General features: G+C 41.4%; 1 protein-coding gene across 3 annotated transcripts in view; it reads right to left on the minus strand.

The window, feature by feature from the left end:
- The window catches only part of VWA8 (von Willebrand factor A domain containing 8), a 297,615-nt gene that overhangs the window by 12,650 nt on the left and 257,548 nt on the right, over positions 1-27,417 (minus strand). For 2 of the 3 annotated variants that reach the window (XM_064493121.1, XM_031466068.2), the window contains exons 40-42: positions 25,463-25,571; positions 7,770-7,895; positions 5,374-5,532 (exon numbers count right to left, since the gene is read on the minus strand). In XM_064493121.1, the coding sequence (XP_064349191.1) occupies positions 5,374-5,532; positions 7,770-7,895; positions 25,463-25,571 (394 nt within the window). The remainder of the gene's footprint in view (positions 1-5,373; positions 5,533-7,769; positions 7,896-25,462; positions 25,572-27,417) is intronic. The other variant, XM_064493122.1, reaches the window with a different exon arrangement.

Consider the following 27,417-nt stretch of genomic DNA (forward strand, 5'->3'; position numbering starts at 1 on the left):
TTCCTTTTGTCAAGGGAGTGAATCATCTAAATCTAACTGAGGACTGATGAAGCCTTTTCCAAAGACAAAACCCTCGGAGTCTATGAGCAATAACAATCCAGCATTGGCCCTAGAATAGTGGCTTCCTAATTCTAAATTTTTTAATTTTAGGTAGTGGAACTCTTTCTCCAAACGAAATATTGCACAAAATCCCGGATTGTGAAACATCATGCAATATCAAAATACGAAGAATTATTTTGGTTGAACTGGCGATGGAGGCTGGAAGGGGTAAAAAGCACTGCCCGCTGACCTTCGCCCTCCAACGTCCTTCAAGGGCTCCTTTTACACTGTTAGGGACCCATGGCTTAGAATATGGCTCCTATGTCTCCATAGAAACAATAAATTTGAGGCTTTATTTTTTCAAAGTCCAACTTCTCCGTAACTCAATAACTCTGTTTTCTGGTGTCACCCACTTGGGTGCTCAGTGGAGAAACAGTCACCTAACTTGTGATGTTATTGAATACTTTGAAGAAAAAAATAAGCCATTAAGAGCTTTTGAAAAAGAGGTCCATTTTAAGGTTACAGTGAAAACATTCCTAGGGGTTTGAAGAAGTCAAGAGGGAAAAACTGGAATGAAGGTAAAGGAAAAAAAAGCTTCCTGCCTTAAATGAACTGGTTCGCAGGACCGTTACCATTCCACTTTTCACGCCAGTGGGTACGTGCTACGTGACCATTAAAAATGTTGCTGATTATAAGATTAGAGGACTTTATGCTGATTATTGGCAAATAATGCTGCTTCTATCTCAAGCCTACTGTAAATGCTGTTTCTGAGAACAGTGGAATTCAGTTGGTAGAACAATTATGAGAAACTTAAAAAACTCCAGATGCCTTTGAAATGTGTTCTGCCACTGAATTACCTTCCCTTCTCAGTAATTCTTGCTCAAGGGCCCCTGTGGTTTGGCATGAGTCACGCCAAGGTGGAATAAAAGTGGAGGCTGACTCCAAATGAGCCTTCTGGACTTGGACTCCAATGACCCAGAGCCTAGGGGTTGAGCCCAAGCCAAAGAAAATACAAAGCTGATGCCAAGAGAGATTTTAGGGAAGAGTCCAGCTCTCTGGGCCACGCCAGTGGCTTCTGATGGTTTCAAAGCAAATGCAGACTAGATACCTTTACAAAGAAGGGAATATTGCAGGAAGATAACATTAAGAACTGTCTGGAACTGGGGAAGTGAGAAGTCTCAGGGCACATGACTGAATTCCTAAAGTCACACACGGGATGCCACGGGGGGCTGTGGAATGTAAGTTTTCCACTAAGAGCTCCTAGAACTGTCACTTGTTCGTGCATCATCTTATCCCGGTGGAGTAAGTGACACACTTCGGTTAGGTGTCCCTAGTCCTTGTGCCTCCTTCACAAATGAGAGAATGAAAGTACAGAGAGATTAAATGAGTTGAGTACGATCATACTGTGTAAAGATACAGAACAGAGTGAATGGTGCACTGCCACTTCTCAGAGTGTCAGTAGGCTCCCTCCCACCACCTGCCCACCCTCCACGAGGGAGACCTGGCCAGCCCCACTCAGCAGGGACTGGGTAGCCTGCGGCCACTCAGAATCGTGGTGATGTCGGCAGGGGTGGTGGGAAGATTACACGACGTCTCCAGTGTATCTGCTGTCGGGAGAAAGCCTGTTAGGAGCTGTGGAAATAGAGAGGATGTTGGGACAAGGTCAAGGGCACAATGAGACAGCAGCCAGACAGATCCAGGATGAGGGGGAGGCTACCAGACAAACAATCTGGACTCAGGAGAGTGACCGTCATGGAAAGTGCAATGGTAGTGGGGGGAAAGGCTGTCACAGGTGAGAAGAGGCTAACAAGGCACTCCAACCAAAAACAAGGTGAGGACATTGACCGGATCCCAGAGTATATGGGGAAAAATAAGTAGAAACTGTTAGGATAGTTTATATTCTATGCATAGCCCAGGGTTATAAGCCTTTGGGATCGCTGGGAAAAGTGAATGTGGATTGGATATTATAAGATATTATGACATTTTTGATAATTTTCTTAGACGTGATAATGGTATTGAGGTCAAATTAGGGAACATCCTTACTCTTAGGAGAAGCATAATAAAGTCTTTAGACATAAAGTATGATGATAGTTGTAACCTACTTTCCAATGGATCAGAGAGGAGGAAAGAGTAAATATTTAGAGAGAAACACGAAACAAACAAGGGGAAAATAGTATCACTTGGTGAATCTAAGTGAAGGCCCGTGGGTGTTCATTTTACAGTTCTTTCAACTTTTTTGTAGATTTAAAAATTTTCAAAAGAAAAAAAAAAACCTGGGAAATAAAGGGGAAAGTTGAAAAACAAAACATAAAAGGGAAAACAGAAGGAAGAAGAGTCCTGGGCTCCATTCTTCTCTGTCTCCAACCAGCCTTCCGACTTTGGGCCAAGGGCTTAATGTTTCTGGGTCTCGGTTTCCTGTCTGAGGAGTGAGGAAACTGGAGGGAATGAACTGTGAGGTGACCCCAGCTCTGACGGCTACGTCCATAATGGGGAATGTTGCAGGAACCAGACTCACCGTCCTTCCCTGTCCTGTCTCTCCTTCCCTGTCCCTCCAGACACTCATCTAAGTACCACTTTTCCTCAAAGAGCTTGTTTGGTGAAGTCTTAAGGCTTTTCTCCTTTTGTTGGAAAGATTTAAATGCACAAGTTTTGTAAGACTTTCTATGCTTCCAAAAAAGTTCTAAACAAATTGTATGTAGTGAATGCAGTGAGTGTAAGCACAAGAAAAACCAAAACCCTTCAAGTACTTCCTGTGAAAAATCAAATAGCATACAAAATGAAGTATTACCCCACTGAAAAAAACCCAAAATTTAAAAAAAAAAATAATGAGGCTACTTCAAGCCTTGAAAAAAGTTATTTTATCTTGGTGTTTTGCTGTACTTTCACTGGATTTGTCAGTTTTACATATTACTACAGTCTCTTATCAGTATTTCTGTGGTTTTGCAGATGAAGCTGGAGGGCAGTTGGGGCAGTCGGGGAGGCTATCAACCAAATACTGCTCGGGGGAAGGGGCCCCTACGGGGCGTCTGAGAGGCATGCTTTGTTGAACCTTTGTGACTGCAGCCTCCTCACTGAGTTTTCTATCACAATTGGTTTCTCTGTCTCCCTCACGAGGCTACAAGCTCAAGGATGGCAGGGAACCGTGTACCTAGAGGAGCACTCTGCTCTTAGCAAGTGTTCAACCCGTATTTGTGATTTTGTTGAATTCAGTTGAAATGCAGCAGGTCAGATGGCAATAATTTGGTGTCTAACTATCAGTTAGAAACAAAACAAAATGACATCTTGTGAAATGCTGATTGCCTTGACATTATTTTTTTTTGTGCAACATTTCCGTTATTACTAATCCTTCTTCCAGATGACAGACTTTCAGCAATGAGAACTGGACAAATATGAATCTCTCTATATGTCTCCCTGCGGGTGATATGCAGTGAAACATTGAACACGCTCCGTGACAACCACACCATCTTCCCGCAGGCTCTGGTGGGGGAGCTCTCCCAACTCCCTGTCAGCTTCGCCACCTCCTGCCCTCTGTCTCATCCTTTACCCAGTCCCAGGGAGCTCTGTCAACCAATTTCTGAGTGAACTTCTAATAAATCTTTCTAAAGACCTAGACAAAATAGCTTCACATAACAGCAGCTCTGCTCTCAAAGATACAGAGATCTTCCTAACTGAAAATTTCATCCTAGGAGTACCTACGACTATGCTAATTTTAATAGTGGTAAGTTTGCCGTGGTCTTTGATGGGTTAAAATCTTCATGTAACTCAAGCTGAGGGATTTGAGATGCCTTGACCTTCAAGATCCACAAGAGAGGTGAATGGGCTGATATAAACATTAGCAGAACCCAAAGGTTTCAAAATGTCACATGGGATTTACACTGATGGCACTGGCTGTCTAGCCATCCACTGCTGATCAGTGGTCGAAGTGATTTAAGAAAATGATACTTCACCTCATACTAGAAGGATCTAAAACATTAAAAAATATGAAACCCATAAAACAAAAAAGTAAAAAATAAAATCCAAAATCAAGAAAAACTTATCTGAAGGGAGGGAGGGTCAAGGGAAGGAAAACACTGAACACTAGTCTGTAAACCGAAAGACATGACAGAGTTGGCTCAGCAGGGCTTGGATTTTAGCTCTGAGCATCCTGGCAACTAAATCCAACAGGGAGTCATGAAGATCCGTGGTCTTCATGAATCACAAGGGGAAACGCTACTCCCCAGGGTGCAAGTTCATATCCTATTTGCATTTGTATCCTGTACTCATGCACAGCCGGGGAACCCGCCCCTCAGCAGCACGCACTGACTAGAGCGGCCTCTTTCCTACCTCTTAATTCTAAAAGGAATCTCTCATGGCCAGCTTCATGCAAGGGACTCTGGGAGCCTCAAAAGTGGGCCCAGAGTAAATGAAGTGATGGCTTTCACGATCTCTGTCTCACTGTATCCATCAAGATGCATAGACACAACTCAGGACAGCAATCCTGAGGTGCAGGTGGGATGTCAAACTGGATGATGATCTGAGACTGCCTATTTCTGCAGGACGTGTTTGATGCCCAATGTGGTCTAGAATATGCACGGGTGGGCTGAGTACTCATGACACACATCTGCGAGTACACACTTCCTCTCAACTGAACTTTTGATAATAATGACACGGCATGTGACTGTGTTCAAGGTCATGTGCTCTGGTCAAGACCAGGAGTGCGGGGCCCCTGTGGCTGATTAAGGCGGATTGATGGGCTCATCTTGGGCAGTCACACATGCTGCGGGGCATCCCTTCTCAGTTCAGACCTCAGAAGGATGAGGAAGGGCAAACTGGGAATAGCAAAATGGATGTCGTTTAAATGGGAAGCCGCATTCCTCCCAGGGTAGGCCCTTCCCATCAGCTGGACAGACGTCTGTTACAGTGTGACCCTCGACCTGTGGAGAGGCAAAGCCATGCTGGGGACAGCGCACTTTGAGGGCATACTCCAACCTTGAGAAGCCGCCTGGCTGGTGATGGGGCAAGAATGGGTTGAGGGGAGGAACTGGGATGAGGACAGTGGCTCTGAGAAATCTGGGGAGAGACTTCTGGTCCTTCTATGTAACTGTTCCCCACCTCCCATCATAGCTAACATCATATAACTTGGGAAGTGCAGTGCTTTCTTCTGTTATAAATAGGTTTTAAATGATGGTCTTATCATTTTCTGATTATTAGAGCAGATAAGACCAAAGGCTGACTTTCTTGGTGCTGACACATGAGCTGTTAAGATGAAGGTTTCGGCCTCATGCCCTAACTCGGGCCGACTCCGGGCAAGTGTGGGCTGGGATGGCTCCCATCCTCCTCAGCTCATGCCATTACCTTGAACTTCTCCTCATAGTTCTCGAAGGCCTCCATGACCATACACACGGCTTCCATCGAGCGCTCCAGCCGGCCGTCCACGCCGTTGAAGCGGTACATGCTGCCGGATACATCCACCACCAGGCGCAGGCGCTTGGGTTTCTGTTGGGGGCTGCCCAGCTGAGGGAGGGACAACAGAAAACCATCACTGGCCACTGTTCGGGGGGGCTTGCACGGGCTCTGGAGTACGGGCCATGAGGCTGGCGGATCAGCGGTGGGCTCGGCCCTGCACCGGCTGCCCTGGCAGGCAGGGAGGCGTCTACTGATTACATTTCAGTATATGGAATTTCAGACTCGTGCTGGTAGTGGGGCCATGTGGGAAAGATTTCCTTTTGGAATATGGTCCTTTTAAGCACCAACTTAGTCTAGTAAAACTCCCTTCCTGAGGCTGATGTTCGTTTTTTTTTTCCTGGAAGGGGGAGGTAATTATGTTCATTTATTTATGTTAATTTTTTTAACGGAGGTACTAGTGATGGAAATTTTGACCTCGTGCATGCTAAGCACGTGCTTTACCACTGAGCTCTATACCCTCCCACCGATGTTGTCTTAAAAATAATAATCTGGCAGGATATAACCTCCCACGTGTCAATTTCACATCACGTCTTAGAGTCAGTTACTCTAGCATGATGGAGTTATTCTGGAAGCCCACAGCAATCTGACTTGTACTGGCTCTGCAGTGACCTGAAAATCATTTCCCACACAGTCTGCAAGAGAGGTCCGATTCCTAAAACAAGGTAATGTGAGGGGTAGGGGGAGCCAGGGGTGGTCTGGCAAAGAGCTGAAGGAAAATTTTTCTTCAGGGTCCTTTGTCTTTAAGAAGCTTTCAGTTTCCTCCTCCTTCCTGTTACTGAATTGCTACTTCTCTTCACTTTTCCTGGCGGTTAAAGCCATGCAAGTGGCATCGAACTGCCGTCTAGCAGTAACAGTCAATTAAAACGGGAAACTCTTCTGAGTTGTGGCCTGATGTTGGACTCAGGCCCGCCAATTTGCGGGATTAAAAATGAAAGTATGCTTGTCGGTTTTACTTACAAAGAAAAAAAGAAGAAAAATTCCAGATTAGTCTGTTACTACACACTTGGTGACATGTATGAAAACTAATGAGCAGAGTTAGGAGCTTCAAGAAAATTGCTGGTGGCATTAGAGTGTAATGGTTGTTGGCGGCAAATTCAGTATATTTCTTAAAAGTTCGCTGAGGCTGCCTAAATGAAGAACAGTGCCGCATACACTTCTATGACAACTCACAATTTCAAATGTATCTACACACATTTGTGGACCACGATGAGTCACTAAAGGAAGCAGCTGATGACTCATACCAATGACACAGAAAGAAGAACTCCCACAACTACTAAAGGATCCTCTCCAAATCAACATTTAGACGGAGTACGCGGCTCTCTTCCCTCCACCAGTCGCTGCACCCCCAGCTCACAGTGGCCACTCACCAATTCTGGTTATTCAGGGACACAGAAGTCACAGAGCCTCAAAGAGGTTCCGTATTTCCCCTTATTGCCATGGTATCGCAAATATTTTAATATTATGGCTGTCTAAAACTTTACACACTATAATTAGAATTATTTCAGAGCAAATTCCTTGTTTTCTAAGCATTTTTCCAGTTACAGGATGGACACAGATCTTTAACCGAACAATAGAAACCCACCAAGATTGCTCTAGTGTTTTCACTCGCAACACCCTCTGGGATTCACAGACACCACATGTCTTTGGTTTTCCCTCCAGGGCACCCTGCTCGATGTCCTAGGAGCTGATCTGTGTCACTGCACTGGCTTCTCTCCCGGCTGCTGGCTTCCAGTGGGCTCCGCTGATGGGCGGCCCTGGCAGGAGATCCAAGGGTGAGGATGGGTTCTTTGTTCTTTCAGCCTCTTCTGTGCTGTGGCCCGTGGGTGGGCTCTCTGGCTACTGAAGGGCATGGCTCCTGGCAGGCAGCCCTCTCCAAAAACTGTTTTCCCTGGGTTCCAATAAGTGCTCTCTCCTCTCCCCTTTTAGACGTAGAGTTGGGTCAGATCCTTGCTGCTGGGATACCACACTGTCTGTTTTTTGATTTTCTAAACCTCACCCTTACTTTTATAAATAGTCTTCTTATTAACTGTTCTTATTAACTGTTCCCTAAATTGCTCACTTTGAGTGTGCCTGGTGTTTCTTGACTCACAGTGGGATCTTGACTCATACAATAAACAGTATAATATTTATGTTTATTTTTTCCCTAGTTTAAAAAAACATAATGCTTTCCTTGGTTGCCATATTTAGGGTTGATGGTGTTCTGACAAAGACAACAACTCAAGAAAGCATCTGCCTGTATAGAAGACCCAACTGCAGACCCAGGCTCCTAGTGCACCAGGGCTCACCTGTGGCTCCAGCTCACCCCGGCGTTTGTAGATGGCTTTTTCTCCAGTCAGACCATCAATGATCTTGGCATCGTCTAGTTCCCCAGTAGCTTGGTGTCTTAGCCACTGTCTCTCTTTACCTTTAGCCTACAATGACACAAACACAAAGCCTTTTTGTAATGAGTTCTGCAGGATCCCTGACACATTTTATGCATGAATAACAGGAAACACACCAGGGATCTTTTCAACAAGCGATGGTTATGCAGGAACACAGTTTTCATAAATGGACTGGTTTCTGCTCTGCTGACAAATAAAGGCCCTTTGTGGAGATTTTGTCAATTATAAGTGTTTTAACATATGGAATGATAAAATGAATGCACAGCACACATGAGTAGGGAAATGGTATGCAAATGAACCTCTGGAGAAACAGGCAAAATCTGGAAATTAACGGTGGTGGCATTTCTTGTGGCTTTTCTGTCACGGTTCTCAGAGAAAATTTATTAGGGAACAAAATAATCAGCTTGAACTTGTTAACACCGTCTGCAGGCACAGGGAAAACGTGATCTTCAGAACTCTTCCTTTTGGAGAAACTGTTACTCAAGTTCTCTGTGACTTACAGCACAAGTGGAAAGAGCTGAGAACAGCAGTAGGTGAACATTTTGTTCTCTACTGTTGCCCTGATCGTCTGTATTCAGAAATCTTCTCAATTACTTTTCTTTTTTAAATTTTTAAGGAACATTTTTTGCACTATTTAATTAATTAATTTATTTATTGGGGAGGGTAATTGGGTTTATTTATTTATTTTTAATGGAGGTACTGGGGATTGAACCCAGGACCTCGTGCAAGCTAAGCACACTCTACCATTGAGCTACACCTTTCCCCCCGAATTACTTTTCTAAAGATATTTTTACATAGTACTTGCCTGCAATGATGTAAAACTATGTCAGGTGGACTAAGATGATAGTTAAACGATAAAGAGTTATAATATCCCAATCAAGGCATAGGCCTACTACAGCTGAGGATTAAGAAGTGGGAAAAAACGCTAAAATACTTTTATGCACTCAAACTACAGTAGTAGCTAAGATTACGTGCTCTGGCGTCAGACAGCCGGGCTCCAATCCTTCCTTCACCATCAGATCAGATATCTGACCTCAAGCAAGTTATTTAACCTATCCACATTTCATTGTCCTCATTTCTAACATGAATACAACAATAGCTTCTACTTCAATGAGTTACTGTGACAATTAATTGAGATACTACATGGAATTGGCTGAGAGAGCCTGACAATCTATGTTAGCTGGAATTATTATTATTACCATTATTATCAGCCGAGACACATTATGGACAGCTAAGTTCACATTAATTTAAGCACATTTCCATCACTGTTTCATTGCTGGTGGTTGTATGACAGCACTGTCACTGAAAATACAAAGCCAAGTTTCAGGCAGCCAGTGTCTACTTTAAGGGCAGAACAATCACTATACAAAGACGCTCCACACAACACAACTCTGTGTAGTACTATGTGTATTGTTTTCCTGTTCCTGTTAGCCTTGCTGCAAACAGGTGCAAAAAATACCACATTTGAATACAGATATATTAATATGAACGTGAATTAGAGAAACTCCTAAGCTACCAGCATAAAGATCTTAAATTTGGTGGGCAGTTAATTTCAGGAATTGCCAGGTGTGTGCCCTTTGGAAGTATGCGCTTTCCTGATGTATAATCTTGGTAAGAGCCCCATGATCTTACAGGACAAAGGAACTCACTGGAGCATAGCTCAACGCACTCACATAACTCTATAAGATATACAGCTGAGGGTGACAGGAGGAAGGGGTGGGCAGAATCTTCTAGAATCCTTTCCCACTGAGCTGTGGATCAGACAGACAAGCTCCATCATGCAGTGCTTTCCTTCTCAGGCTCCCTCCCCGCGATATGATTGGGACCTAGCTCTCATCTCTTCTTCCCTGTCATTCCTGACATCTGGAGTGGACAGTTCCTCAGGCTTCCAGGATACACTGTGCTGGGAAACACAACTGTGGATGATCATTTAGGTACCTTTTAACTCTGAGATTCTATGACTCTTGGAGGTACCAAACCGCAGAGCACTGCTCCTGAGTCCTTTCGTAGATGAGGACAGACTCTCACAGACTAGTCTAGACTGGGAAAATAAGCACTGCAGAGAGTTGAAGAGAAGGTGGTAGCAGTAGTCAGCAGCAGTGGCTTGGAAGTTGGTTTCTCCAGTTCTAATCCAGTATCTAATCTAATACAGGATTACAACTGGAACTCGATTATATAACATGTTATGTAACAGTGGTGCCACTGTTATCATTAAGCACTGATTTTCAAAGGTTCCATCAACACACTGACAAGGCAATGACCTTGAGGACTTCTTACTCAAGTCCACTAGTTGCTACATGGTTTTATTAACCAGTGAAACTTTCACCCGGTAAAGAACCATTGCAATGGCCACAGATTAAGTAATTTATTATAGTTTGTAATGCAGATTACCATTGTAGTAAAAATAAATTTAACTCCCCACCATCTCACCATAGAGGAAATATAAAATGCTAAAATTCTAATAATTCTACACCCTTCCCTCATATTTTGGTGTTTCTGCAAATGGAATATACCTTATAATTGATGGCAAAAGAAACCAAGGTAACAGGCAGAGGGTTTACTTGTGACCTGGCTGTCATTCCTAGAGGCCACACATATGACCTTGGCTGAGCATAGCAGGTACCACTCATTGAATTACTTCCATTGGCAGCACAGACAATTGACTTTTAATTTGAGTTACGATTTCTAATTATTATTTAAAACGAATTCAAAGACATTACAGTACAATAAAGCATAAGAATAATGAGTAAAGAAATGGAGTGCAGGATGCAAACATACCAGAAGTGAAGCAAGATTCTTTGCTGCAGAAGTGACCACACTTCCAATGAGACCTACAAAGGGAAGACGATCTGCGAGGTGGAACCTGGGTTTGTGTTTGTTAGGAGAACGTGTGCATAGTGGACCTCAGGTCACAGGCCATGCCTCGAATCATGGCAAAAAAAGCATCAGACTAGGACTAGCATATGAAGATTCTAGTCTTGGCTCACTTGGGGCAAGTAATTGAGATGCCTGGGTCTTTACAGTCTCATCTTCAAACTGAGGGGGCGCTGTGTCAGTGAGTAACAGTCTATACTTAATAATAAAATCACTAGTATTAAGGGGATTTCCCAACTATTTTTTTTTCACCCTTCACCTCTTCTTAATTATATCAAAATACTAAGGACAGGAGTATTTTCTTAAATAACTGGGAATTGTCTCCGATTTGAAAGCTTCCAAAAATATGTTCATTAAGGATGCTAAAAAGTGACTTTGAAGAAAAGTGTTTTTTCACTAGTAAATCTATTCGTCAATAACAGAAATAGGTGAATTGCCTGCTAAATGCAACAAATTATGGGGAACATAACTGCTTAGGAAACCAATTCATTCCTTGTCTATTTTGACATTTTTTAATGGAGTTTGCTTTAAGCTAGTTTGCTGTTGATGGTAAGCATTTTGAGAGACTTGGGTGGATAATTAGTTACAGGAAACATGCTTTGCTTTCCAAACTTCCCCATCTTTCTGCCACAACATCAACACTTAAAAGAAAGCGCCAAACATCTAGAACCTAGCAGATTTATAATTTGGTGAAAAGCTTTCATTTTTCGATCAGGAGTTTTGGGGATACTAAAAATCTCCTAAACAGCTGTCCAAGAGTCTTAGCAATTCAGATTGTTCTCTAAATTGACATAGAGCCAGATCTAAGAAATATTAAGAACAATTATATAAGAAACATTCAGGACATTAGAACTGTTAATAGGATTCACCACTTATATCAACACATGAATGCTTATGGTATGGATATATATTTTTGAAGGCTATCTAAAAACTACATTAATAAGCATACAGACATAATTAAGTAAAACCACAGAAACAAACAAATGATCATATCACTGTAACAAAAGTGATAAAGTTTACTAAATGCCGTACCCTGGAAAGCAGTCCATTAGGCTGTTTTATCCTCCTAAGATTTAAATTTAAGATTGCCACAGAATACCACAGACAGCTGCCTGCTTTATGACAATCAGACAGGAGTATTATTACCCAAGTGTAATTATTTAGTGGATTACCCTCTAATTGTATTTATAAAGATCTGACTGTAGTAAAGCAATCTGGAGTAATGTTGCTATTTTAGATATTCCTATACTAGTACATTTATCATTTACCAGAAGAATTTTGTCTTCAATATTCCTCAGGAGGCTTGTGAGATAGAAATGCTGCTGGCCAGCTAAGCTAACAGCCAGAGCTAATTTATTAACAGGCAGCCCTTCAAGACTATGAAGAGAACAAGTTAACTCCTTAGGAGAGGTTCGCAAAATCCTGTGTTACTGACATCTATTCAGATCAGCGTCAGAGCGCAGATATCAATCAGTCTGTCACAAACTAAAGACGCAAGGAGGGAATTCCATGTGGTGTGAATTTGGGGACGTTGAGCAGACAAGGTCTGAGTGAAGAACAATGGAGCCAGGACCCAGTGAGGACCGTCAAAGCCAGCCTAGCAGCACTGCGGACTTCTGTGGGGTCCATGCTCATAATTAGTAAAAACGATTAAAAAAAGGGGGTCCTTTTTAGCAGGCATGTTAGTGCCCTAGGTAAGGGGGTTACAGTGTTACAAAATACTTTTCCCTTAGAATATTATGTTTGTCCGCTCTCTCTGGATTCACCATCATGTAAGAACCTAGGGATCTTAGATCTTAATTTTCATATGCTAGTTTGATTCTTTTCTTATGTTTGATTATCTTTTAAGGTAACTCTCTAGCTTGAAGACTCTGTTTCTGTTTTGTATGCCAACAAAAGGAAAAGACTTAATAAAATCTGGGGTCAGAGCGAGAGAAGGGATATGCTTTTTCTAATAAATCTGTTTCCCCTTTTTGTGGGTCAACTTAAAAAAATAATTAGGTTTATTTACTTATGTATTTATTTATTTTTTAAACTTTTTAAAAATTGAGTTACAGTCAATTTACATTGTTGTGTCAAATTCCAGTGTAGAGCACAATTTTTCAGTTATACATGAACATACATAAATTCATTGTCACATTTTTTTTTGCTGTGAGCTACCATAAGATCTTGTATATATTTGCCTGTGCTATACAGTATAATCTTGTTTATCTATTCTACATTTTGAAATCCCAGTCTGTCCCTTCCCACCCTCTGCCCCATGGCAACCACAAATTTGTATTCTATCAGTCTGTTTCTGTTTTGTATTTCTGTTTTGTTTTTGTTTTTTTTTTTAGATTCCACATATGAGCCATCTCGTATGGTATTTTTCTTTCTCTTTCTGGCTTACTTCACTTAGAATGACATTCTCCAGGAACATTCATGTTGCTGCAAATGGCGTTATGTTGTCAGTTTTTATGGCTGAGTAGTATTCCATTGTATAAATATACCACACCTTCTTTATCCAGTCATCTGTTGATAGACAGTTAGGCTGTTTCCATGTCTTGGCTATTGTAGTGCTGCTATGAACATTGGGGTGCAGGTGTCATTTTGAAGTAGGGTTCCTTCTGGATTTATGCCCAGGAGTGGGATTCCTGGGTCATATGGTAAGTCTATTCTTAGTCTTTTGAGAAATCTCCATACTGTTTTCCACAGTGGCTGCACCAACCTGCATTTCCACCAGCAGTGTAGGCGGGCTCCCTTTTCTCCACAGCCTCTCCAGCATTTGTCATTTGTGGAATTTTGAATAATGGCCATTCTGACTGGTGTGAGGTGATACCTCATTGTAGTTTTGATTTGCATTTCTCTGATAATTAGTGATATCGAGCATTTTTTCATGTGCCTACGTATGTATTTATTTTTTATGGAGGTACTGGGGATTGAACCCAGGACCTCGTGCATGCTAAGCATGCACTCTACCACTGAGCTATACCCACTCCTCCCAACTGTTAAAATTTACATATAGCATACTTGTAATAAAGTACATAAATCTTAAGTGTCGAGTCAGTGAACTTTAAAAGTGAACACACCCTTGTAACACCTGCATCTCCCCAACCTCCTGGGGCCTCTTCTGGACTTGACCCGGCCCCTGCCAAAGGAAACCCCCGCCGCCTGACTTCTATCACCACAGATTAGGTTTGCCTGTTTTCCAGTTTCATAAAATGGAATCACACAGTGTGTAGTCTTTTCTATCTGGCTTCCTTGGTGCAACATCATTCCCACGAGTGGCACTGATGCTGTTGGGTTCAGCAGGGCTTTATTTTCTGTCTCTGCTGTAACAATGTTCAGTAGTGTCATTTTGACCATATGTCACAATTTATCTAGTCTACTGCTGCATTGTTTCCACTTTGGGGCTATTGTGAGTAATGCCACATGTCTTCTGAAGCAGGTATGCGTGTATTTCTGTTGGGTGGAAATCCTGGATACTCTCGGCTTTAGGAGATACTGCAAAACAGGTTTCCAAAGTGTTTTTCCCAATTTATATTCCCACGAGCAGTGTATGAGGGTTTCCTCTGCTCCCATCTTTAGAGACACTTGATATTGACAGCTGCTTCCTTTTTTTTCTTCTAATTTTAGCCATTCTGGTGGGCGTACATTCACTTCTTAATTTTTATTTGTGGATAAATGAATTACTTTTGGTTCTATGTGTCACTGATATTTTTAGGAACATGAATTAGTAGTTTCTGTTTTTGAGAAGTCAAAGTATCTACAAGCCTTCTGATCTAGAACTATTGGGCACAAAGACATTTTTTATAATAGTAGCACTATTCATTCAGTATATAACTTGCAGATAAATATGAACAGATAGTTTATCAGCTGTCCTGAGCTAGCCCACTGATACCTGGAAACTCAGAACAGGAAGAGGCCTTTCAAAGTGGGTGCTCTTGGAGGCAATGGGCTGGAGGGGGAGCTCTTTAAAAATTTCCTGAGGGCTGGAATAGAAATATTGATTATTTGGGACTGTGTATTTTATGGGGCTCACTGAAATACTTCTTTAAATAGTAAGTTCCTACTGTATCTAAATACAAAGGGCAAACATGTTCTTTATTATATATTCCTATTGCATGAAGAAAAGTATTCTTGTAAATATGCCCGTTTTGTATTATGTAATAAGTCCATACTAATAAGAATTCATTACATATGAAGGTAGGTTTCACTAGTAAAAAGTTATAGATTTTCTAAAAAAGAAACATAGTTTTATTACTTTTATGTTAAGAACACTTAGACTAACTGAAATGCTCAGAGGATGATGTATTCTGGTTAATTCATTTTCTGGGAAATGATTTGGTTAACCAGAAAGCACGCGCGCGCGCGCACACACACACACACACACACACACACAAACACACAAACACACACAAACACACAAACACACATCCATAGCAGTGAGGACACTAGGAGGAACAAACCTGACAAAAACCAATTACCTTGTGGTTTGAGATACTCTGTCTTGTAATTTCAGCACTGAAAGTATTCTGACTAACTTAAAAACTTTCACTTATTTGGGTTATGGTTTATCAAGACTTCCTTTTTCGATAAACTCTACAAGGAAGCCAATCTTCTATTATTCCTTCAGAATCTAATGAAAAGATTAGAAAGATTTAAATAGACATTTCTATAGAAAGCACATCCATTCCACAGAGTAAAGCTTTTTTTTTGCTATTAATTTGTACCATTCAAACAAAAAAAATATGCTGGATTAACGTAAACTTCTGTATAGTATTTATAGAATAACAAATTATAAATCAGTGGAAACAAAAACTTTTTCTTTGTGGTTCTTGATGTTTTGACATAGTGAAAAATATTCTAGTAAATACCTGTTGGGTTGCTAGCTGTTCTAAATGGTAAAGCAGTATTGCCAAAAAAGGGGCAGATACAGACTCTTCCTGTGTTAAGGAATTTCCTGTTTCTTGAAGTAACACCTCATTGCAATAAAAACACAGTTCTCCTTAGAAGAATTTGTACTCCTGGATGCTGATATGGAACTAAATTATTACTTTGCATGACAACTTAATGTCATTTTACAATTAGTTTTTGTTTTTTTAGGGGGAGGTAACTAGGTTTTAAAATTTTTATGTTTATTTATTATTTTTTATTTTATTATTATTATTATTTTTTAATGGAGGTGCTGAGGATTGAACCAGGACCTCGTGCATGCTAAGCACACACTCTACCGCTTAGCTAGACCCTCTCCACCAACAATTATTTTTTATGAACAATTTCACATCTTTCTTTCAGGAGTTAGATATTTTGCACTTCAAAGGAGCTGGGAACCACACATATCAGTGTGCACGTATAACAGGCATCTTAGTTCTAACAAGTAGCAAACTTAGTTTAAAACTGAGCCCTAGGTCCCAGCTCCCCCTGTCTCCAAGTTCTCCTCTCAGCAAAAGGCAATGGGCAACCCCACTCTTTCAGCTGTTTAGGCCACGTAGCTGGGCATCATCTTGACTTCCCCTTCCCTCACATCTCACACCTAGTCCACCGGCAAAGCCTCTCAACTTCCAGGGGTATCTGATCGTCTCTTATTGTGTCCATATCTTCCCAGGTTCAATCGTCATTTCCTCCTGCTGGGACCATTGCAATAGCCTCCCACCTGCCCCCCCGTCCCCACTTTTACTCTTATTCCCCCAACAGTCCCCTCTCCACACAGTAATCAAGAATATTTATAAAAACGTGTTGTAATTTGCAAGAAATATATGAAAAAATACCGGCATGATTAAGTTTTTAAAAAATCTGGCTTAACTTCAATTTCTCTATTTTCAGGAATGAAATCATATTTGTCTCTCTTGTACATAATATGTATTATCACACTTTTTGCTTCTTTTATTTCTCTATATCAATTTCTTGCATTTTGTTTAATTTTTGAAATAATATGGGAATTGAAGCCCTGTTTATTATTTTAAAATTTACTATATTTTATACCATATATCTTTAAAAAGCATTATTCTTGATATCTGAATTTTCTTTTAAATATACTTACCACAATTATTGAGACCTGATTCTGTGTTTAACTGCTTCCAATGCTCATTAGTGATCCTTTTATACCACGAGTTTCCCAATCTTGAGGAATTTGATTCCTCTCTTTTTAAAAAAATTTTTTGAAGGGGTAATTAGGTTTATTTATTTATTATTATTATCTTTTTTTAATGGAGTAAGCATGCGCTCTACTGCTTAGCTAAACCCCCACCCCCGATTCCTCTCTTAACTGGCTGGAATATTTATACATACTTATGTATAGATGTCTGTGTGGACACATGTGTGTATACACATTTACTTCAAAATTATTTTCAAAAAGAATACTTAAGTGACACGAATTTTAAGTCTCTGAATATCTGAAAATGTCTTTCTGTCACCTTGGTACTTTGGCTGAGTCGAGTCACAACTAGGGTCACAACTGTGCCTGCCCCCTCCCAAATCCTGCAGATAGTTTCACAGGCTTCTGGCATTCAGTGTTCCAGGGACAACTAACATCGGATGAATTTTTCTTTCTCGGACAACAGTTGATTTTTTGTCTGCTTGCATGCTTTAAGGATATTTTCTTTGTTTCTGAAATGTTAAATTCCATGAAGCTGTGGCGAGATGCTTATCTCTTTTCCTTAATTTTGCCTGGTACTCAGTGAAGTTCTTTTTTAAAAATTAGATGTCCTGTAACTTCACATTTCCTGGTCCAACAAACGATCTGTCTTGCTGAATGCTCCATTTCAACTTGAGAAGAAAATGTTACTCTGGGGTAGTATGTTATTAAATGTTATTGAGCTCCAACTAACATCTCCTATAGCTCCTTAATTTTCAGTCTGCAGTAAAGTGCTTTTGATCCATAGACGCAGGGCTGTCCTCAGCTGAGTACAGTTTTCTCATTGCTATTACTTGGCTTATTGCTCATACGTGCTAAATTTCGGTGGCCTCTTCGGGAACATCGTTGGTTCATTCAGCATGTATTTACTGAGCACTCACCGTGACTAAGTAAGTCCTGGTCTGCTTGTTGGGATGGCTCATGGCTCTGTATGTGAGCTCTCTGCTCTGTTTTTATTGACCGGCTTTCTTATGATTTTTACATCTACAGTATGGGACAACACTTCCAGTTTTCCATTCACATTAGTACTTAGACTTGAGACTGGATTGAGTCTGTTCTTTCTACTTTTAATGTAGATTTCAGTTTTGGCATTGCATTTTTAGTTTGCTAAAATAATTATAATCTTTCCTTATTGCATTCAACTCCCTTATTATTTCTGCTTGCTTCTTAGCCAGATCCTTTTAAATTCATGTCTTATTTTATAGACTTAATGTTTCTTTGAACTCTGAGAATGTTCAAAACAGATGTTTTCTAAAAATTTGGTGTTTTCTGAAGAAAATATTCTAGTCAACCAGCATTTTCTTCCTCGATATCTTGAATGCTTTATCTTCTGCCTCACTGTAGAATAATTTCACAGATCACATCTCATTTAATTTTGGGGGGGGTTCCTTTCTATTGAATGATGACTGTTCAAAACTGTCCAGCAACAGATTGGATGGATTCCCTGCCTTGTTACCATTAGAATTCTCCTGGAAGATTTTAGACTGGTGCTAGCAGTTGAAGCAAAGCTATACCATGAGCTTCAGAGCTCTGCAGGGAAGGCGCCGGGACCGTGGACAGTCACAGCATGAGAACGTCATCTCCACATCATTTCTTATTTTGTTTGGAAAAGCCACTGCAATGAGGCCATTTGGCATTTGTTTGGTCTAGTTGTCAAGCCACGTATATGTTGAGGCTGGTCTGATCCCTTTCCCCATGTTATTCCTCTTCCAGCTTTCTGCTTGTCATTTTACGCCACTGCAGGAAACCTAGACCTCCCCACACCCACCCCTCCCCAGGGCGGATGCTTTCAGATGCTGCTGTTGGCAGTGACAGAATGGAGGTCAGGTGGTCTGCTCCTCCCCAGTCTAGGGCTCCCTCTTTTACCCCCTGCCTCTCCAAGTAAGAGATGTTGATACGATTTCTGTTGGGTCTCAAGGACTGACCTGCTAGTAATGTTTTTTCTTAGGAAGGTTTGAGTTGTCTTTGGTACTATTACTCATAGGGGTCACACTGCACTACATTTAGCAAAAACTCTTCAAAGCTTCCTATATGTCCTAGCACTCTTCCCTAATTTCTTGTCACATGGGTTTTTCACTGTTTACAGCTCTTTACTATTTTAATCATTTTTTTGAGTTAAAAAATTGAAATATAGTTGATTTTTCAATGTTGTGTTAGTTTCTGGTGTACAGCATAGTGATTCAGTTATACATATATATATATATTTTTTTCATTATAGGTTAATACAAGATATGGAACATAGTTCCCTGTGCTATATGGTAGGTCTTTTTTGTTTATCTCTATTTTAATCATTTTAATGGTAATCTGGCAAAGCCTTTGCTCATGCAGCCTGGAAGTCAGGTCTTTATTTCTTGGCTGTACTCGGTTGAAGTTGTCCTCTCATGGCCACTGATGCCCTCCACTGAGCGATGAGCCATTCCTGTGCTAAGAAAGAGTAACTAGCATTTCATTGTTCTCCCTGGAAATGCAGACATTCCTTGACAGGGCTGTCTCCACCTTTCCCTCTCTTTGCTCTGCACTCTCATCTTTGTCCACACATCTCCCCCTCTTGACTTGGGCTGTTTGTCTACACAGACGACCATAAAAATAGACATATCTACACAGATATGCAAACCTATCCTGTACTCCAGAGTCACATCTTAGAATCTTCAATGCTTGACATTTTTTCATAGGTGTCCAAACCAAACATTTGCTTTCTCCACAAGTCTCTCCTCTTCCTATGGTCCTTGTTTCTGGCCTCTAGGGCTTGAAAACCTCACCATCCCCCTTGCCCCATGTTCCATCAGTCACTGTCTTCTTGTCCTACCTCCATACTGTTCCATTTTTCCTATTTTCATTTCAGTTATCCTGGTTGGGATAACTTGACCTGAATAACTGAAGTAATTTTATGATTTGATTTCCTGGCTTCCACCTCTCTCTTCCCTGATACTTTCTCTCTCCACGGCTGTGAAACTCTCTAGAGAAAATAAAACCACAACACTGCCTTTCTCAGTCATGGCCACGTTCCTCACTGATGATAAAGGACAGTCAGCATGGATTCACCGTCTCTCTAGTTATCTCTCCTACTACCCTCCCTGCCCACAAGCCTATCCCAAAGCTCTGAACTCTAGTCACCGGGACTATTTGCCATTCTCTAAACAGCCTTGTATTCAAGTCACTGTCCTCTGCTCAGTGGTTTCTTCTGTCTAGACCAGAGGTACACAGACTGGCTTTGGTGTGTAAATACCTGTTAGTGGTCCATGATGAAATAAGGAACAGAAATTGACAGTCAGGATTTAGAAACTTTTATGGCAATTTGATCAAGTACTTTTATGTTTGTTGAATCTAATATTAAATCATATAGGCTTGGATTTTGTGTATTATTTTTGTATCTTTTCTTTCCAGTAATTCATTTCCAGTTTATTTTATAAAAGTGTTAGTCTGTGATTAATTGAAAGAAAAAACAAACATGGTCCTTCTCCACAGATGGTTTGAAAAGCTCTGGTCAAGACTGTCTTTCCACCCGCATCCTTAGAAGAGTTGCCAGTAAAACCATACTCATCCTTCATGGTCCAGCTCAAATGACCTTCCCTTTGTGAGTCTTTCCCTAACTGACCAGCCTAGAAGCTGCTCACACATCTGTCTACATAACCATAGCACCTTGTTAAAAACCTTTCTGTGGCATTTACTGTATTGTGGCTTCTGTTACAACTATACACACGTCTTCTTTACTAGAAGGTTAATCGTTGAGGTCAAGAACCCTTAGGCAAAATAGATATTCAGTTACTGTCCACTGGGTGAAATACAGTTATTACAGACTAAGTAAAAGGAATAGGGAAACGCTTTCCAATTTTTACATACAGCAAAATGGGGGCTTACAATAAAGTCCCTTACCTGGCACCTGCCTGCCTCCCAGCCTCAAATGCTTCTGCATTTCACACTGAGTGGTGCCCCTGCCTTTGGTGGGCCCTCGGCTCACACCTGAGACCGCGGTGTCAGGCTTTCGTCTATGCTGCGCCCCCTGCTGGGCAGGCACTATTTTCACCCTCCTTTGGTTAATACCCATGAGTCTTTCAAGACCCAGGTCATGGATCCTTTCCTTCAAAGTCTATCCTAGAAGCCCTTTCCTCTGGGCATCCACTGTGTTCAATTCATCCTTCCACCAAGACGCTTACATATTAAACTGAAATGATCTGTGACGGTGCCTGTCTTCCCGCCCCTGAGACTTCAACCTTTGTTGAGTGCGGGGACAATATCTTATTAACCTCTGTGACCTCAGTGCCCAGCACAGTGCATGTCACAGGTCAGTGTGTTCAAAAACACCGTTTATCTGAACACAAGCTCATTTTGAACCACTAAAGGGGAAAAAAACGAACATAACTGTTGGCTCATGGAGACACCATGCTAGGCAAAGCAATCAGAGAAAGGCTAATTAAGTTTAGCCTGAGGATGAAATGACTGATTGTAGATTAGAAAAAAACACTGGAGAGAAGATATGATTAAAATCAGTGGCTTTTTGTAGGAATGGACAGCTTCTTTTGTTAGGGAAAGCTAGAATCAGAGATTCAGATTCTAAACCAAGTCTAACTGAAGTTATCTACTATTCTAATAAGAAAATTCTTGCCATTGCTTCATAAAGGCTCTGATAGCCAAGACTCTATGGTATTGTGTGAAGAATCCGGTCAAGAAACAAAGGAAGGTAACTGGTGACAGCTGCCTCTTTGGTGGGGCAGTGGAGAGAGGTAATTAAGTTTATTTATTTATTTTTAATGGAGGTACTGGGGATTGAACCCAGGACCTCATGCATGCTAAGCACGCACTTTGCCACTGAGCTATACCCTCCCCACCCCCAATAGCTGTCTTAATTGAAAAGAGTGACACGTGACGCATCAGAGGCATATGCTGAAGCCATGTTAACATAAACGGCAATGACATTCCCTTTCCTCAGACCTCCGCCCAGCCGCCCGGAACCAGTGCGTGGGCCTGCAGCTGGGCTTTGAGAAATCACCTCAAGTGATGATCTGCTACGCCCTGGCCAGACTTTGTTCACCAAGGAAACACCCATGGTTACTGGGATTACTCAACAACCTCAAAATAGCTGGACGTTATTAGTCAATCAGAGCCACACAGGACTGGCAGGAGATGCCCAAAGGGGACCACATCAAGGCTGTCTTGTTCTGGCTGCAATCTGAAGACATATTCCACACGAGGCCCTGCCTATCCTTGGTCAGTAGCTGTGCTTTCAACTGGCATTATCTTTCTAAATTGAGAAGTAGAAGGGCCGCTTGAACATAACACCTCTATGGCTTAAAAACAAAGATTCAGTTAGGGAAACACTTAAAAATACTTTAAGAAGTCACAGTAGTGGGTTTGCCTTTTCTTTCTTTGGCTGATCTTGTACATATAATGTCATTTATTTTAAAGGGTTGATGTCAGGATTAAATGCAATGATGTTTATAAAAGTTACTATAGCCTAGTGCCCAGTGAATACCAATCAAGACATTAACTAACACCAGATGAGGAGTCTGGGTTTGCATTTGGATAATAGTGCAAAATGTCATAAGAGTATATGTGAGAATTAAGCTTTTCATAGAATTGTTGAGTTGGAAGAAGGTAACAGGCCTAACAGGTAATAGAGACCTGAGCTTTGGGCTCAGACATCTGGTTTACCAGCCACAGGGACCTAGGACAAGCTACGTCATCTTTCTAATCCTTAGTTCCCTCACTAAAAGTTGAGATGACATCTGTGTCTCAGTTTCTTCATCTATCAAATGTAGAAAATAATACTGACTGGTGGTTGTAAGGATTAACGAGCACAATGAATGTAAAGTACCTGACTGGGTACCTGGCCTGCAGTCCAGCTGATGAATATTAGCAAGTGCAATGAAGGGAATGGTGCAGCCAGTGCTTCTGTAGAGAATGCTATATGCTAGGCATTCTTTTCAATGGTTTACATGTATCATCTTCGTTCATCTTAATAGCTGCCCAGTTATCTGTTTTTCCCATTTTACAGAACCCAGGCTGTCTGGCTCCACAGCTGGCACTATTAGCCACTAAGTGATAATGATTTTGATGATAATGATGATGATGATGGAAGAGATCTTGATGATGATGCTAATAATGTAAGGCATGGTAATTGCTCAATAAATGCTTGCTATTATTAAAACACTGGTGTTATTTGTAAAGATTTCTAGAGATGGACGTTCCACATCCTTTTTAGGTACTCATTTAAGGATTAAATCACTTTTATTTCCTTTCTTATATTTTAAAACTCTTTCTTGCTATGATTTAAGCCTATTTTCTCTTTTTCAGATTTCCAGAGGAAGAAAGAATGGTAACTTCCCTGAGATAATTATTTACACTATTTGAGGATATTTAGAAAGTTATTAATCCCAATCCCTTTATGGTTTTTTGGGGTGCCAATTTCTTCTTTTCCATCTATTTAATCTTATTTGTTGCTTTTCCTTGAGTCCTTCATAGTTTCCTTTCATGTCTCTCTTTGAAAGCTGGAAGCAAAACTGGAAGTGGTTGTCTGATACTGGTCTCATCGCTGAGGTGTTTAGCAGAAGAGTCATTCCTTAACGTTAACCCTAATTCTCACCCAGGCTTAATTTGTCCCTACTTTAAGAAGTCATAGTAGTGGGTCTGATTTTTCTTCCTTTGGCTGATCTTATAAATATAATGTCATTTATCTTAAAGGGTTGATGTGAGGATTTAATGCAAAGATGTTTGTAAAAGTAACTATAGCCTTGTGCCCAGTGAATACCAATCAAGACATTAACTAATAGCAGATAAGGATTCTGATTCCTTCAATTAAAAGTGCATTTTTGCATCCCTTCTACTACTGGGAATCCTCCAATGGCCTGTTTGTGCAATGTTCTCATGGCATCCAGGGCCAGTCACGAGCTGGTCCTCACGACTGGGACAGCCTTCTCCCTTGCACCGTCTGCCACCATGTACATGGTCTTAGTCACATGGAACAAAACGCCCTTCTCAGAACTCACTGTGCTCTCCCATGCCTCCATGCACCTGTACGTGCTGCGTCCTCTGTCTGGAATGCCTTGATTTCTCAACTGCCTGGAAACTTCCTCAGCATCTTTCAAGAGTGAACTCAAGCATTACATCCTCTGTGAAGCCTCTTCTCATTCATCAGCTCATTCATGCACGTACTTCTCTGCAGAACTTAGGAAACTGAGTATTTATCTTCTTTAAGTTCCTTCTTTGAGGACAGGGGCTGCATTTGATTTTTCTATTTCTAATGCCTGGTGTGCATCATGAACTTAAGAAATGAATGAATGACAGAACCATACTCATTCTTCAGTCGTATATAAGCACCATCTCCCATGACCCTCATTTCCCGTGAACCACCCACTTTTGGCTCTTATTCGCTTACTGCCCTGCCCTGGAGCTCAGAGCCCACCCAGAAGCTGCCTTCAATGCCTAGGGCAATAAGCACTTGCCAAGCCAGTGACTATGGAAGAAAAGTCAATCATTCAACGTTATGTTGTTTACATAGTTTGCATTAAGTCTTGAGGTGTTTTATCTTAAATAACTGCATATGAATTTTTTTAAAAAAAGCAAACAGCTTAAGTCTTACATTTCATAGATTTTGAAATTAGGCATCTCGTTAATCATTACGAAGACCTTTCCCTTTGGAAATGATGAAACTTTTCCTAATCTCTTGATGCAGTTTAGAGCTTTTTAAAAATGAGACTTTCTCAGTTTGAAGTTAAGATGGTGGATTAAATGTGCATCATGAAGTAACTTACGGTGAAAGAAATATGAAAATGAAAATGAATACATGTATGTTCATGTATGACTGAAGCATTGTGCTGTACACCAGATATTGAACAACATTGTGAACTGACTATATTTCAAGAAAAAAAAATACAAAGTTTTTAAAAAGTACATCATGAAAACCTACCTCCAATAACTAGCAAGTAATAATAAAATATCCCCTCAAAAGAACCACCAAAATCAGGCACCAAAGAGGGAAGGGGCATGACTGAAAGCAATTGACCTCAAACACTCAAGGAAAGGAACCGAAGATTCCAGAGCAGAGTGAAGCATGTCACAGCTGGGCTCCTAGCCCTGCCCCTTCTCCCCCGAAATGAGGCTTCTCTCTCCAGGCAAAGCGATCTTATGTCATTTGTGATTTTAGAGAATGCTTAGCCCTTCCTTAATTACCTGTGCAAAGTGGTCAGAACACGATCTCAAGTGTAAAATCTCCACATAACAAATCTTTGCTTAAGAAATATTAAAGCATCTTAGTATTTTTTTATGGGCAACAGTAACATTAACTAGTTCAGAGGGGACCAGGCTGTGAAACTGCAAAGAGGCTGGCAATGTGGGGGCCGGAGGAAGAGGGGCCAGGGTGCATCGAGGATGCTCAGCCTGGATGATTCAAAATGCTCCCCTCGTTACCTGGAGAGTCATTCACAATAGAATGATTTGTAGGAAGAGAATTCTACTTGTGGACTTCTAGTAGAGGTGAGATGCTCATAGGTCTATATGAGGGAAATCGGGGAGTCTGATGCCTTTTAGGGCTGCTGGTCACATGACTGCTTCCTGGACAGAAGGAAAGGTGAGGTGGCCTAGATTATTTTCTTGGTCCATAAATGTTGATTACCTGTAAATTATCCAGGATAATTCGGAGGGAGTGCACCTGCCGTCGAACAGCACCTGAAAACCTTTCGTAGGTTGCAGCATCATATTCACTCATCTGGATCTCTTTTAACCTAAAATCAGAGGGTGAAAAAGACAGCAGCTGAAATCACGTCCATGTGGGTCTTTAACTTCCGTTCATCTACTGCCAGCCCTGTAGCAAACTCCTTGGTAACTCTTGCTTTTGGGGAGAAAAAGCAAGAAGTGATGTCTCCGGTGAAAGTTTCAAAAGAGAGGATTGTGTGTACAGTGATGTGCTGCAAAATGGTTAACAAGTCGCCCTGCAGGGGTAAAGAAGCCCTGATTTGTAGTGTTTGCTGATTTCCCTGGTGATCGATTTTAAGCTACCAATAGTGAGGCCCCTGAGCCCTGAGTTAGAAAGAAATGTACGTGGTTGGCTCACATGAGCCTGTCTGAGTCAGCCCTGGAGCACACTGTTGCTATATCCCAGAGGCGTGCCGTGATGCTGGCACATGGTCTGTTCATGTGGCAGATTCCTTGAGAGATCCCATGGCTTGCTTTTTAAGATCCAGGACATCTAATTTGGTCGACCAGGGTAACAGTTCAGACCCAAAGAATGCAAATAAATGTGTTGCTACGTAAAAAATCCAAGAGTTTTCTGAAATTGCCAACTGTGTGTTTTTGTTAGGATAGTTGTGTTTTAATATTATTGTAGCTTTGAAATTCTATCCTGCCAGTATAGTGTTTCCTTTTATCGTTTTTCATTATTTCCTTCTGCTACAGCCCCGTCAGTGCACTCACAGTTTCCTGAACATACCATGCGCCCAGGGCCTTTGAGCCCTGCCTGGGCTTCTCTCCCATCCAGAGTGCCTTTCCCTGCTTCTTTGCCTACTAACTCCCACAAACTCTTCAGAGCTCAAATCAATGATCACCTCCTCCAGGAAGCCTGCTCTGATCTTCAGGTCTGTCTCCTGTGCTCTCATATCATTTCATGCTTATGTCTATTGGAGCGGTTGCTACCTGTGCTCTAGTTGTGTCTGCTTCCTGTCTCCCCAGCTGGACTCTTTGCTCCTTCGGTCTTTCTCATCTTTATCTGCCCGGTGCCTAGCATGATACTGAGCAGAACAGATGCTCCAAATAAACTGAGATGAATGACTGAAATACAAATAAGACTCAGAATTATTGAAAACGCAGGATCTTTAATCATAAGTAGATGGTTTTGTAGCATCGTGTCCATAATACACTAATTTAATCACACATTCCTAGAAACTTCTATGAATGGAAAGGGTGCTGATACCAGGACAGGGAATGGTGAATGCATATCTCAAAAGCCTAACCATACCACAGTCTTCTACACTGCTCTGTGTGTGTGTGTGTGTGTGTGTGTGTGTGTGCACGCACGCGCGTGCAAGCATGCAATGTCAGAGGGAGGGATCCCAGGTGCAGAGCTGAAACGCTTACCGAGAGTATATTTCTACTGCCTTGGGCTGGAACAGAAACCACAAATGCTCAGAGAGGATGAATGGCCTTTATTCTTCCCTGTCGGGCCGGGCACTGGGAAGAATCCATCCATCTCAGGGCACAGCACTAGAGGCTTATTGGAATCATGTTAGGCTTTGACTCCCACGGAGCAGACGTGCAATTCTGGCCCTACCACCTGGCTGGGTTGCCTAACGCCAACTCGAGGGTCAAGACCCAGCTCAAGGCCACATCCTAGGAAGTCTTGCTTGATCCCTCCATGATCATTCTCTTTCACGTATCTTCTACAGATACCTACAATGGAACCAATGCACTTTATCGCTTTTAATACATATATCTATTTTGTGCTATCATAGTGTTTTTCAAACTTTACTTTCCACAGTAGGAAATATCCTTTACATTGAGATCCAGCAGACAAAAATGCATGTTTACACACAGGTGTGTGTACGTGTGTGGACACCTGAGCCAAAAAGTTAATGA

Source organism: Camelus dromedarius, chromosome 13 (genome assembly GCF_036321535.1).
Source record: "Camelus dromedarius isolate mCamDro1 chromosome 13, mCamDro1.pat, whole genome shotgun sequence".
NCBI lineage: Eukaryota > Metazoa > Chordata > Mammalia > Artiodactyla > Camelidae > Camelus > Camelus dromedarius.